At 37.8% G+C, this 14295-nt stretch overlaps 1 protein-coding gene across 5 annotated transcripts in view; it reads right to left on the reverse strand.

Moving 5' to 3' along the window:
• Positions 1–14295, reverse strand: part of LOC122645745 (inositol-tetrakisphosphate 1-kinase 6) — a 39875-nt gene that overhangs the window by 1148 nt on the left and 24432 nt on the right. For all 5 annotated transcript variants that reach the window (XR_006330511.1, XM_043839091.1, XM_043839087.1 and 2 more), the window contains 5 exons: positions 9071–9139; positions 8422–8624; positions 6751–6904; positions 5319–5432; positions 2783–2845 (listed from right to left, as the gene is read on the reverse strand). Coding sequence is in view for 4 of the 5 variants with exons in the window: in XM_043839091.1 (XP_043695026.1) it covers positions 2783–2845; positions 5319–5432; positions 6751–6904; positions 8422–8624; positions 9071–9139 (603 nt within the window). In the remaining variant the exon portion in view is untranslated. The remainder of the gene's footprint in view (positions 1–2782; positions 2846–5318; positions 5433–6750; positions 6905–8421; positions 8625–9070; positions 9140–14295) is intronic.

The raw sequence follows: 14295 nt of genomic DNA on the forward strand, positions 1-14295 counted from the left end.
AACCATATGCTACCACAGGCAGAGAGCAAGCCATAATTTCCAGTTAAACTAAAATTGACGGTAGTGTACCATAAGCATTGAATTATTACAACCATTTGATGATAATGCAACTCTGAAAAGTGGATGGTTAAGCTTTAGTCAGATGATCAGTGAAAGGGGACCTCCTACATGAGGATGAAAGATAGGAGTACAACCACAAGACAAATTGTCCTCAGGGCCTACCTCCAATGACAATTCTATGATTATTTCAATTGAATGAACTATCATAGTGAAACATAAACATACAGAAATTACCTCGAAGAACAGGAGGACACACCTAATGGAAGGACAGAAGTATCTAAGTAGACTTTCTTTTTGTTTTCCACAGGCTTTTTAGATTTTTTGTCATTCAGTCTCATCAACACCTAGTCTCAAAACTTTCACCAACACTCCACTCCAGCTGGGAAGCAGCAGTCTCAATTTTCCAATTTTTTTTAATTCCCGGCATAAAACTTTTTACTATAATAAAGAAGAAAGGGTATTTTCAGAAAATGAGAAATATTGGACAATTCAAGGAAGCTAAACACAGAAATTGGCTCCCAAATAATGGGTTCCTACTTCTAAATAATGCAGGAATCCAATGCTTCAAAATTCACCAAAAGTTGAGGACCAAAAAACCAAAACAATCACTGGTTAATCACTTTGGCTACTGGTAAAGAGGAAGCCGCAAACGTAAGATTCAAAATAATCCTTCCCCTGTCAAGAAAAGCTGTTGCCCTCCATGGTTCAGTAATGGCTCTAATACTATCATATGGAAACCCCCGATAGTCTAACTTCGTGAGAAAATTTGGAAAGTAAACTTAAGAGGACAAAGTGGCATGGTGAAAGTGGCTGATATTTTCCCCATCTTACTTGCTGAGACGGGATATGTTGGAATTATAAAATCCTCAAAGATAAGATGAACTGAATCTTGTTCCTATAAGTTTCCTTTGGAAGACTCAAATTTTGAAGGAGATGTGGGAACCATGTGGTTCATGTACACTAGGAAAGACCTCGAGGGATTAGACTGATTGATCCTAAGGACCCATGGGACACCAACATCTCTCCCTCACTGAAACAACATAGGAACCCTAAATTCAAGAAGAAGATGAAAAGATTTCTTCTCTTGGCCTCACAAGGGTATTTCAGGGCTTAAGTGTAATCAAAGAATGGACATAAGGGTACTTTGGTGATTTATTTTATCATGGGTGCTTTGGTAACTGTACGACTTATTAGCTGTTTAGGTTCTTTCAGTTGAAAGTATCTCGAGGTTATAATTCCTAGAAGATATTGTCTAGTGAATCAATTAGAAAGCTTTACCCAAAAAAAAAAAAAAGAATCAATTAGAAAGCTGGTTAATTATGAAAGTCCTTTGAATCTGTTGGTCCAATAGAATATTAAGCTTTTTCGTCTCCAATATTATCAAAGAATGATGTTAGGAGGGTTTGATATTCAAGAACCAGCTATGTTCGATGTTTGTCAATGATAGGTTCTCTCTCTCCCCCCTACCCCCCTATTCTATTTCTCTATTCTTCCCATCTTTTCTCTCAAGATTAGTGTTCACACAACTATAGTAGTCCTCTTCCTGTCTTCCCTTCTTCTACTTGTTTCTTAACCTCAACCCAAATCATAAATATCAATTTAATCAGACCGAAACTCAATCTTCTGTGCAGAAGCATCATGGTCCACAACTGGCACTTCCTGGATCGCATGATTCATGTTATTTAGCCCAGATGTTCCACATGGTAAAGAACTTATCCATTTGAATAAAGGACAAATGTGAAAATGATGCGGGAGCATAATCTCCACCACTGGATGTGAATTGATCTTCGAAATTGGGCCTCTGATTTGTATATTGTGATAATATAGTATCTAAATTATTAGTAGCCTTTTATTAGTGAGGCATCCCAGTGCACGAGGCTCCCGCTACTACAGGGTCTGGGAGGAGCAAATGTACGCAGCCTTACCCCTGCTTCACGGAGAGGCTGTTTCCATGTTTCGGACCCACAACCATGGTAGGAAAATCTTGGATACAAAGTAAGTATTTCTTAAAGAGTTTTTTTTTTTTTTTTGTTTTTTTTTTTTTTTTTGTAGTTTCTATTACTTAGCTTAGCAAGTTAAGAGTCTAAAACTCTATAAATACAAATGTACTCTTCTCTTTATTTGATGCAATAGAATGAAATAGACTTTTGAAGAGTTTGTGTTTTGTGAACTTCTTTTTCTACGCACACCAAGTTATCTCTCTTTACACACACATACTCCCCCCCCTTTCGATCTAATCTCTTTCCCCCAACCCTTCGTCTCTCTCTCTCTCTGCTCCTATCTTTTCTCCTCCCCATCGTTTCCTCCTATCTCTCTCTCTCTCTTCTTTTCTGCTTCTTTCTTAATTTTCTATTACAGTCTGCTGAAACAGAGAATTCAGCAAGCCTCTTTTCCAACTTCTATTGTAATCTGTGCATGCATTGTGCCATTCATAGCCCTAAATTCGAAATAGAGATCTACGGTTTGATTGGCTGTACCAGAAAAACAAATGGTCCAACATCCTGAATCAATGCTTGAGTATAGAGCTGGTCCATCATATATATCATGTAGAGAGAGAAAGAGAGAGAGAGAGATAGTGACCGAATAAGTTGGCTGTCAAGTTATTATTGATCTCCCTAAAAAAAACGAGTTTAAATAGAAAATCAACAAAATAGTGACACTACCAAGATTGAAGAAGGTAAAGTAAAATGAAATAATTACAACAGAACCATTTTTTGTGTACCTGAATAACAGATGGAAGAGGAACAGATAGGTCCTCAAAATCTTCAATTCTAAAGGTGATAGCCTATACCATAAGAAAAAGTTATCAGAAGCAGAACTGAAACAGTTTTTTCTAACTTGCAAATTAAATAACTATATAATGATTAATGCATTAAGAAAAAAAGGTAGCATCAGTAGAGCATGAAGAAATTGTCCCCCTAAACTTGTCTTACCGGTATTGGTGACGTATAATATTGACTCTGGATGATAAGATACCCATTGTCAAAATGAACACGTACTGAATTTTTAACAAGGAAAATTTCTGGAATGTTCGAAAATAAATGCTAAAATTATTCACAATATTAAAGTATATATAGAAATCATACCCGAAATAGTAGGTCTTGCATCCTATAATGGCTGGCTTCTTTAAAAAACACATGTTTTAAGGGGACGGATCAATACAAAAAACTCTCACTTTTCAAAGTGTGTTCTCCGATGCAGATCCCCATGTAATTGTTAAATAGATATAAAGTGAAAACAAGGTCATGCTATATCAAGGGTTATTGTAGGAAAAGGAGGGGGGAGGAGGTACTGTGTGTTAACAAACAATATGGGACAATAGAAGACCAAAAAGTGGTAACAGAAGAAATCCCACCACCAAAGAAAATAAGGAAAAAATAAATAAAAAGAAAGTGCCATGGAAATGATCTGCATCTAACCCTGCAAATTTGAGGTTTCTTGCTAGGGGTGGTGACCAGGAAGATTGAGCTAAGATGCCTTCTTGGGCCATATATTGGGCAGGTTCAGTCTGGAACAGGTCTGCGGCCAAGCCTGAGCCCAGACCATGTACTAATCAGGCTAATAGGCCAAATCCAATAAATTTTGCCTATTTACTAATCAGCCTAGGTTCAACTGGGGTTCAGACGGGCTAGACAGGATGGGCTAGTAATTGCCACCCCTATTTCCAGCTTTACATAACAGATAAAGTTACATGACATGTGCAATTGAGGGTGGACCTCAGCGCAACGGTAAGGTTGCTCCGTTGCGATCTAGTGGTCGCAGGTTCAAGTCTGGAAACAGCCTCTCTGTGAAGCGGGGTAAGGCTGCGTACATTATGAGCCTCCCAAGACCCCGCAGTGGAGGGGGGGGGGGGAGCCTCGTGCACTGGGTACGCCCTATTACATGACATGTACTTTAGAAATTTAGTATCTACCAGTCAATCTCAAACTAGCAACGCCAGAAATTGCTTAGAAGCACAACCTTTTGTTTGTCCCATGCATGCAGAACGATTTATCTGATTATTCCAATCCATCAGAGAGGGGGGGGGGGGGAATCTGATGATTGCTTTTCGTTTGGAATACAAACAAAACTATGGTGAAAAATCTAAATAGAAACTTATATGCCTATACCTTATGGCTAGAAACCCTGTACTTCTGTACATTACTTTTAAATAAGACTAACTCTTTGTTATGATGATGTGGCAAGTTTTTGTTGGTTCGATGGAGCATCTTTATCAAACTCGTGGATGAGTTTTTTTTTTTTCAAGCAGGGGAGAATTGATGCAGATAAGTCATCTAAAGGGCTTATTTTATTGAAAATAAGCTTTGGGTTGGGTTATGTAGGTGTTGGGCTTTTGATCCCATTGGTTTTCTTTGTAATTAGCTAATTTAATGAGCCTAAAATATGGGTAGGAAGTAGGAAAACGGGATTTGCTTCATTAGTTTAGTTAGAGTCCTGTTATGAGTTAGTTTCTTTCATTATTTTAGTTTCCTAGTCAATTTAAGATACATTATTAGTTAAGGATTAGGTTCGGCCTTTCTTTTTTAGTGTCTAAGTCTATTTTTGAGTCTTCTATGTAAGTTTATAAGGGGCTACAGCCTTGTACCCGAAGTTGATTAATGAGATTGAGAACAAAAAACATAGCCTTGTGCTTTGCTCTGTGAGAGAGTATGGTGAGATGCCATTGGTGAGAGACCAAAATACGGTCAGAGGCCGTGGGTGAGAGACCCAGGAGAGAGTGGGATACTCGATCCAATCCTATCCTCCTTTTCTATTTCCTATTTTCTTCTTTGCTTCTATTTCAATCAATTTCATTGTGCGATCTGCTACAAGTCTTCAATTGTTGCCTAGTATTTTTGAAGATCAAATCAGCATTAAACGCTATTCAAGAAGATCCTGCCTGGGGCTAGGTCCTTTGTTATCCAGCTCTACATTACTCCTTCCCATCCCTAACACAAATATTCCAGGTAAGTGTAAGGTAAGTTGCTTCTGACTTCCAAATTCATTTCAATTAAATAACTTAAATTTTTGGAGAATATACTAGAAAATGATGTGGGAAGATTTCTTGGTGAATTTTTTTAATGATTTTAATTTTCACCCATCAACATAGAGTTTCTAAACTTCACACTTGCAGTAAATATTTATTGCCAAAGTAAGTTGGATCAGATCAATTTTGAGATAAGCTATTAAAGTGGAATATTAAAGGACAAGAAAGTTGAGATGCATGTAAAATCAGACCCTCAAAATAAACAGGAACTACAAATGCAAGAACTTAATACCATACTGTGGGCATCGGCAACCCCACAAGCAACTTGTGGTTTTACAATACTTGGAAGATACAGTTTGGCTTCCAATAGCCTTTCTCCCAAATTAGCCTCTTTAAAATTGTCAACCTGCATATTTAAGAACAAATACTGGACTTGAGGGTAAAAAAGTAAAAAAAGTTAGCAAATCCACATATGCAAACAAAACACCTTGAAAAAATAAAATACATAGTAACCCTTGAAAAGATACACCCTTATTGACTTGAAAAGACAAATGTATTTGTGGAAGCCATCCCAAGCTTGAATCTCATTCAATCCATAATGATGTTCAATTCCATCTCCAAATGACAACACTCTTAACTGATCTCATCCACTTGAAAGTTTATGCTGAACATGATGGTACATTTTAATACCCATTAATTCTGTGACTACGAGTAATAACCAGAGCTAAATGGATTGCTCCCAGTAAAAGATCTGAGAATCAACCACTACTTCGGGATGCAAGATGGGTGCTTTTTGATAATCTTATTTTGAGGGCTTCTCCAATATCAAGTGGTAAATGAATGCCTACAGTTCCTTCAGATTTGGAAGAGAGAATTTTTAAGTGGGAAGAAAAGAGACTCAAAGAATGTGGAAAATTTTGATAACAGATTCTCCTTATGATCCTTCTACAACTCAGTGGTTCCAGTAGGATGACTCCACTTATTAATCTAGAGCTCCATGGCTCATCTGACTTTGCCAGAGATCCATCAGATCATATAATTGAAACTGGCCCAGCTCGGATTAAGTTATCTGGAGAAAGGTGGACTTAATGATATAACAGCCATGGAGACTGAAAGGATATACTCTGAATAAAGAGTTAAGTAATGCCAATGCAAACAACATGATTGGTGAATAACTAATCCACTTTTGGTCCTGGGTTTCAGGAACTGATGAGTGCTATCTTAGGCCTGTGTCACTGTTGTGTTTGAGCATCTGAGAGGAAGGATTCCCGCTGAAGGGAATATTTACTCAGTACAACCTCAAATGCTAGTGAACTTTCATATACAAGTGTGAACAACTAATTCAAGATGATACCAATATATTTCAAGCAAACCAAACCTGAGTTGGAGAAATACTTGCTTAAATCATAAAGGCATTAGTAATGTATCTTTCACTTGCTTTATACCCAAAGAATTACAAATTAAACCATCAAAACAAACAATAGACAATAAAAAGCGACAAAACTATTTTAGAGATTGCAAATTCTTGCAGTAAACCCGTGAAACCACTTAATGAAGTAACTCATGAATTCTTTTTCCAAGAACTGGTCAATTTTGTTTATATTCCGTCTTGAAGGATATTTGAATGAGACAAGCAAGTGTATTATCATTATTGCTACCAGAATGCCATTCAATTTGGGAAGTTCAAAATAAGTAGCAAATAAGCACCATTCTGACCAAAAAACCTTTACAAAATGCGGGGCCCGGATTCTACATCGACCTTCTCTGTTCAGATCTTCCAACCCAAGTAAAATCTCTTCGATCCTAAGCCGATCCAGCACAGGATATATGTTATTGAGCGGATCAATTACACAACAGTCTGGGTGATGTTGGAGATACCTGTTTAAGAAAAAAGTCCAGTGAGCATAATTGTATAAAATCAGATGTAGAAGTACTATTCATTTTGCATCACTGGAAATAGAAGATAAGCTTTAAAATGATATAAACATCCAGAAACATCCCTCAAATTTGTGTTATAAGAGATAAACTGATTTTTTATTTTCTTTTGCATATACATAATTTACTATGTAGGAAGATCGGTCCCCAAAAAATAAAACTCCCTTCTACAGTTTTATATCATACAAGGCCTAAAAGAAGAACCACTTGAAAACGCCTAGGTCTCCTCTGCTCTTTATGAAGGAAAGAAGATCAAAGAGGATAATTCTTTGGCAGACCCCTCCTAATAAAGTGCCCAAGATAAACATAGATGGTTGTTCTCTAGGGAACCTGGTACCTGAACCTGAACGGTTGATCTATATCAGGGCCCATAGGGAAAGGAGCTTAACTTAGAAGAGATGATGGTTCTCAAGACTGGTATAGATCTTTTATTAAGTAAAGGGTGGTCTCAAGCTGTAGTGGAAGAAAATTCTTCTAATGTTATGAAATAGATGACAGATGAGAGGGGTGAACAGTGGAGTTATGGGCTCACTCAAAGATTGGAGGTAGAAGATTCTAATCTAGAGAGTAGATTTGGATCAAATCTGATGTCAAATCTAACGGTCAGAATTCAAGAGATTAACAGATTTCATAAATTTAACTTGAAGAATTAAATCAGAAGCTAAAATTCCCAAGTATTTGAAATCGATGGAGAAGTTGGTATGAGAGAGAAAAATGATTGATTGTAGATGGAAAGAGAAAATTTTGGAGATGATGGAGAGGAATTTGGTTTTAGGATAGAAGATACAAATCTGATGGCTAAGAATTATCAGATCCGATCTTAAGTCTGATGACCAGATTTCGTGAGAAATATTATCAAATTGGATATCTGAATCGATAGCTGAACGTGGGAGGAAATAAAGGAGCATCGAATTGAGAGAGAAGAAAGAGGAGTGAGAATTTTGTTTTCTGTCCAAATAAGAAAGAGATGAATAGAAAAGAAGAAGACAAAGTAGTAACTGTGAATATAGAGAAAGAGAAGATAACGAGAGAGAGAGAGAGAGATATCTTCCCTTCCCAAATCCAGCTGAGAGAGGATAAAAACCAGTAAGGTAAGTTATCACAATATTCAAAACTGATTCATTAATCCAAAATAGTGGGGATTATAGAAACAGAAAAAAAAAAAAGAAGATCTCCTAGACTAGGACTCTTAGACTGCTGAGGAATCTCCTAAACTCAAAGAACAAAAAAAGGTATGTAAGTTCAATGAAGTTCATCAGTCTGCCTAGAGGAAGATTTTTAAGCAGGGCAGTCCCTTTAGCAACATTCTGGTGTTTGTGGGAAGAAAGAGATGCAAGACTATATAGGAATAATTTCTCTAAAGTCCAAGGGCTTGAATTGCCATAGTCATGTTAATCCATTTTTTATTGATTATTCTAGCACAACGACCAGCAAGCGATTAAATAGGCTTTGAATATTACCTTTCCAATTCCTGCATGCCCTTGGAATAAGAGATTTTGTTTGAAAATTCTGAAGAACTGCTCAATTCAATGGTCAGAATTTCATCAGTTGCTTTGTGTAGAACCACATCAACTTCTTGCAGTTGAGATTCTAGAGGGAGATCAAATATGAGAGGAACAAATATCAACCCATTTTGAGTAGGATACATAGGGAATGCACCTCTCTGTCCAAAAGTAAAAAAAACCAAAAGAGAAGTAAGTTTCATAAGGCAATTAAAATTGGCAAAATTTAAATTCCAAAGGGTATAAACTCCATTTGTCTGGTTTAAACAGCATTTCTAAAAAAAAGGCCAGGCAGTTCATGAGGTCCAACCATTCAAACGGGGCCGGCACAGATAAAATAATTGCAGAAATCAGATCTATCAATTTCCTTCAAAAAATGAAAAAATGGCACATAAAATATCGCTATGCTGGTTGTAAAGATTCAAAAAGGTGGGTATTCAGTATCAAATTTCCTACCTTAAACCCTATGATTGGAGAGTCCTGTTTCCAATACATAATCTTTTGTATGGCTATGGAGTAAAAGTTCATAATTATGGTGTCCAGTCTTTGCATAATGGATCACTTCTCACATTTACACTGACTACTGTTATATCTACAGAGGACTTACCTTTGCAAAATCTTCTTCCCGAGAAGGTTTCATCATATAACCAACAGTCACAACACTACTACCTGTTCCCTGCTTATAATTGAGAAAATAAAACACATGTTATGGACTTATATAAAGTACAACAAAATCTAATCAAATATGTTGAAAGGATTGCTAATATAGTTAAAAGCTATGTGATTGTAACCTAAAACTCATTATAGGAAAACCAACTTATAAGTGAGAAGGAAAAAACAAATAATCAATACTAATGCATATAGGATTTACCACCAGTACAGTCCCTTTCCCAGTATTCTGCTTATATCTTGCCTCTTTCTTCTTTTCTTTCCATTCGAGTGGGGTGTTCAATTGTCCATATTCTTGTACCCCCCCCCCTCCTTTCATTTTTATAAGGATAAGAATATTTCCTATTCTGCAAGCTCTGAGTTGTCTGCCCCTATAAAAATCTGTTTGTCAGGCCTGGTCTAGTTTTCGGTGGGAATGTTTGCAAGGGATAGAACCACTTTCTCAGGCAAGTAAGTCAAGTTTCCCTGCAATATCATTACCTTTGAGCAGAGGGGAATTAAGTACTGGAAATCCAAGTGGAGATCCAAGATAAGTAGGAGAGGAAAGCATAAGGATTGGAATTCAATTATTCTATCCCTTCCTCCAGAAGCAAAAGGAAGCATTCGTCCTCATATTTTGTAATCCCTTTGTTGATAGATAGATACCATCTACAGTTGAGTGAAAATAAAATCCATCACTAACATCGTTTTGCATGTGCCAATGAGTGGCCAGAATCAGCCTGATTAGAAAACCCAAAATTGTTAGGAAAATGGATGTTCATTAGAAACAATACATACATACATACATATATATATATATATATATATATATATATATATATATATAGACACACACACACACATACACATGATGGTATCATGGTATACATAATGGCTGTATCAAGGTACTAAAACTCGGAACTCGGTACCAACTCGGTCCCTTGAAAAACCGAGTCGAGTCGAGTCGAGATCTCGCCGAGTTGGTGCATTTTTTTTTTTCCGACTCGAAGCCTCAACTCGATGGGTTTTAGACCTAGTTTGGGTCTGAAACTTGGTATTCAGCCTATTTTAGGCCATTTAAACACAATGGCACTATCAGATTTTGCAAAAACAAAATCCAAATAGGAGTTATGTACCAGTCAAACTTAATTTGGTGTGCACAAATGCTGTCAAAATCGCTCTGAATGAAAATATTTTCTTGGACATCAAAACAAATGAATATTTTACCGCATTTTTGGTTTTTAGCAATGTTTTACCATATTAAGATTTATGGAATTTTTAGATTTGAGAAAAACCCCAGCATTAGAAAGTTGAAAATTGCACCTACCGCCGAAAATCCAATTTTTGTTCTTGAACTGGGGGGTTGACTTTTTTTTCCTTTTGGAATTTGATTTTTTAACTATTTTTATTGGATTCAAATGGGGGAGTATTTGCTTATTTATGAATAATATCTTAAGTAAACATTTACTTAAATGATATTAGGCATAAATAAGTGTCTGTCTTAGTTCCTGGCCTAAATAAGTGTCTGTATACAAAGGTTTGCATAGATAGGTGTCAGTATACCAAGATTTTCCACCAAGATCTCGAGATCTGGCACTCATATAAAGGAGTTTGGGTTGAGATTCTCGAGATCTTGCTTGCCAACTCGTCTCGGTTTCTCAAAAAACCGAGAAACTCGCCAAGATCTCGGCGAGATCTCCCGAGTTCTCGAACTATGGGCTGTATTCAACTAAACAAGTAAATGTTGGGAGTTAGAGATCATTTTGTTTGTGACATATGTATGCATTCTACCCATAGTTCAAAATCTCGCTAATTTTGCTGGTTTTGATGCTACCAAAACAAAAATGCTGGGCAAAATAAGAAACTGACATAATTTTGGTCGAAATTTAGGCGTCTCGCCACCGAAATGATATATTTCATGCCTTATAAATACCTCATTTTGCGAGTTCTAGTTCGAAATTTCGACCGGAACTTGCCTATTTCACCTGTTTCAACCCGGAGAAGGAGAAATCACCTCCTTTGCTTGGATTTTTGCCACATCACCGCCTCAAATTTCTGGAATACACTGCTAGGGCTAGGGGTTGCCACATCACTCAAAAAAGATCGGTTGCTACTTATTAGGGAAGATTTGGCCATAATCAACTATTCCAGGTAAACAACTTCTTCCCAAAAATTATTTTTTGCAAAAAATATAAATAGCTATTGGTTGGCGTTGAGATTTTTATATGTTAGACACCAGAGGCCAACTACAGCCTCCTCATGGTGTCGGAATTTTTTTATATTTCTATATAATTTTTTATTTTTCTAGTTGAAAAGAAAAAGATCTTCCAACAACAAAAATGTGAAAAAATTAGGGTTATATAAACTAGATGGAGCTCAGTTATATATAGGTTAATCACAGTTGGCCGATCTACAGCCACACAATCCTCCTCACGTGCAAGCTACACAAGAGTGCCTTGTCACCAGTTCCAGTCAAATGATCAGGCTAATTGTATGGAACGTTGATAGCTTGTCTAGCACTCTTGGAGGCATGAGTATAGGGAACAACAGAGGAAGTGGACACTGGCGTACCCCATCCTATACCAAAGAGAGCAGCTGGTTGGAGTTTAGTGCATATTGTCATTTCACTGGTGTAGGGGAGCATGCATCCTCTTCATCCGTTCCCAGTTTTGTGTAAGACGCCCACTCACAGGGACATACTAGATCGTACTTTATGGGCAGCTTCTTCTCCTACCCATCCCACCAGCCGTACATGCTGCCAACACCATCAAGTCACATTGGGTGGTTGGTTCTTCATATTACAGTGACCTATAGCCTAGGATATGTTACCTCTAATATGTAGATGAGGCCATTTACAGGGCAGCTATGAAGGACTATGCGGGTTTCTTCTTGCACACTATGACGTGGCATGCATTTGTCATACAGTCGAAGGAAAATGCATGTCGACTCCATCAGAACATGAGTGGACTCGATCCAGCACATCATAGTTCATATCAGTAGACAGTCACAATATGTATTGCTAGGACTTGGGAGACTTGGTATTTGGGTGTCTATGTGAATTGTACTTTGTAGTTTGTACTATTTTGTAAATAATTAATCATTATTATGTTTCTACATCCATTGTTGCATAATTCACTTGTTTTACTTTCCTATTCTGTCTTCTAGTTCTAAAACAATGTGTATAGTAGGCAATATTACATAAGGTATACAACAGGGTTCAATGTTTACTTCCAACCAAGGGTGCGAAAAACACCACTTTGTGTGACTCTTCTTGCAAATGAAGGTTTACAGATGTTTATATAGGATAAAACAAGGTTTCCCTGAAGTATCAGAGCCTACTATGGCCGTTCGCCCTCCGAAACAATCAATTGAAACATTGATGCAAACTCAAGAGGGTAAGCAAGCCAAGATCGAATCTAAAAGAGGGATCTGATCTGAATCTGGTTTGAGTGGGTTATAAGTAGGTATGATGGAGGTTGATGGAGGGTGGCTATAGGGAATGGATGATGGAGATGGTGAGGATGATGATAGTTGAAGATGAAGATATATAGGTGGCAGCCTAGAGTCCCACTAGTTGCCCAACCGCCAGAGTTCCACCGAAGTCACGATCGAAGGAGTCCCACCTTGCTCCCACTTAAGTCTCACAAGCAAAAGTTCTCAAAGAGAGCAATTTGTTTTCAATTCATGGTTGCCAAGATAGGCTCCCACAGTTTCTCTTTATATAACCCAAGTGTGGAGGCTAAATGCCTCTTGAAACCACAAATTACATTAACGGGACTTCTACGGTTCCAAGACAAAAGTAATTCCCAAGAAGTCAATTTGAAAAGACCTAAGCCACAATTAAAACTTAGCACTAGACTCTAGACTATTACTTCGGAAACTGAAAATTCTAGACTACTACTTTGGAAACTGAAAAAAACTAACTAATAGTCCTAGGAATAAGAAAAGGCTCATAATCATGCCTTGGAATATAACAAGAGAAGTACTAAAAACTAGGAGATACACTAGTGGCTATTAGACTTCTTCCTAGAAACATGAAAGGACTCTTAAATAAGCCTAGGAAATATGGAAAGACTCTTTGAACTTCATAACTACATAACAGAATTTATTGAAGCTGTTGCCAAGTGGACCAGGTTCTAGAAAAGAACCTTGTGATCCAATTTCTCCCTGCATTAAACATCCTGCCAAAAAAATACACCATTTCGGAGAAATTTCATCAAGATTTCATGATGCAGGACAATTTTGATGGATTGACCCGAACCCGTTTGTGAACCCAAACCAAGATGAACCGGGTCCAGTTTGAGTGTTTGGATCTAGTAGGATTTTATTTTCGGTTTCTTTGTTGGTATGTTTCCATATAGTTAGGATTTTACTTTCGGTTTCTTTGTTAGCAAGTTTCCATATAGTTAGGATTTTATTTTCTTTAAATAGGGCTGTAAGCCACGGTATTGGATATGGAAGAATGAATTGAAAAGAAAGTTTGTGCGTGTGTGCAAACCCCCCCTTCTTGGACGCTCCCTTCTCTTGCTGCGTCTCCTTCTTCCCCTTTCTTCTGTGTGATTTCTCCCCTCCCCCTCTGGTTTCTTCTTCTACCTCCTTCAATCCTCTTCTCAATTTCTGTCCCCCACCAATTTGGTATCAGAGCTAACATCCATCTCCTTCCCTTCAATCTCTCTCATCTCTTTTTCCTTCTTCCCAAACTTCCTTTCCCATTACTGTTCTACGGTAACAGTAACCCCATCTCTTCTCCTTCTTTTTCTATTTTTCCCATTGCTGTTCTACCGTTACAGCAATCTCCATCTTCTGCAGCACCCCTACCCTTCTTTCTCTCCTTCAACTCCACTGAAACCCCAACCGCAACAACCCCTGCTATCCCCACCAAAAAAAAAAAATCGTTTGTCCCCTTCCCACAGCAACCCTCTCTTTCCCATCTCCCGCTGCAACCCTGCCCCTTTCCCTGTCCTTCGACTCCAGCGACCACGCCTTCCCTTCGTTCCATCCTCTTAGTAGAACCCAGCCCACCTTCCCTTTCCTTTCTTCCTCGCTGTAACAGCAAACCAAAAAAAAAAAAAAATTTCTCCCTCTCTTCGATCCCCAGCGGCACCCATTCCCACCACCTCCTTTTCACTTAACAACCACCGCCCCCTGCTTCTTGGTTCCACCAGAATCGAACAAAAAAAAAAA

The sequence above is a fragment of the Telopea speciosissima genome, chromosome 11 (assembly GCF_018873765.1).
Source record: "Telopea speciosissima isolate NSW1024214 ecotype Mountain lineage chromosome 11, Tspe_v1, whole genome shotgun sequence".
Classification (NCBI taxonomy): Eukaryota; Viridiplantae; Streptophyta; class Magnoliopsida; order Proteales; family Proteaceae; genus Telopea; species Telopea speciosissima.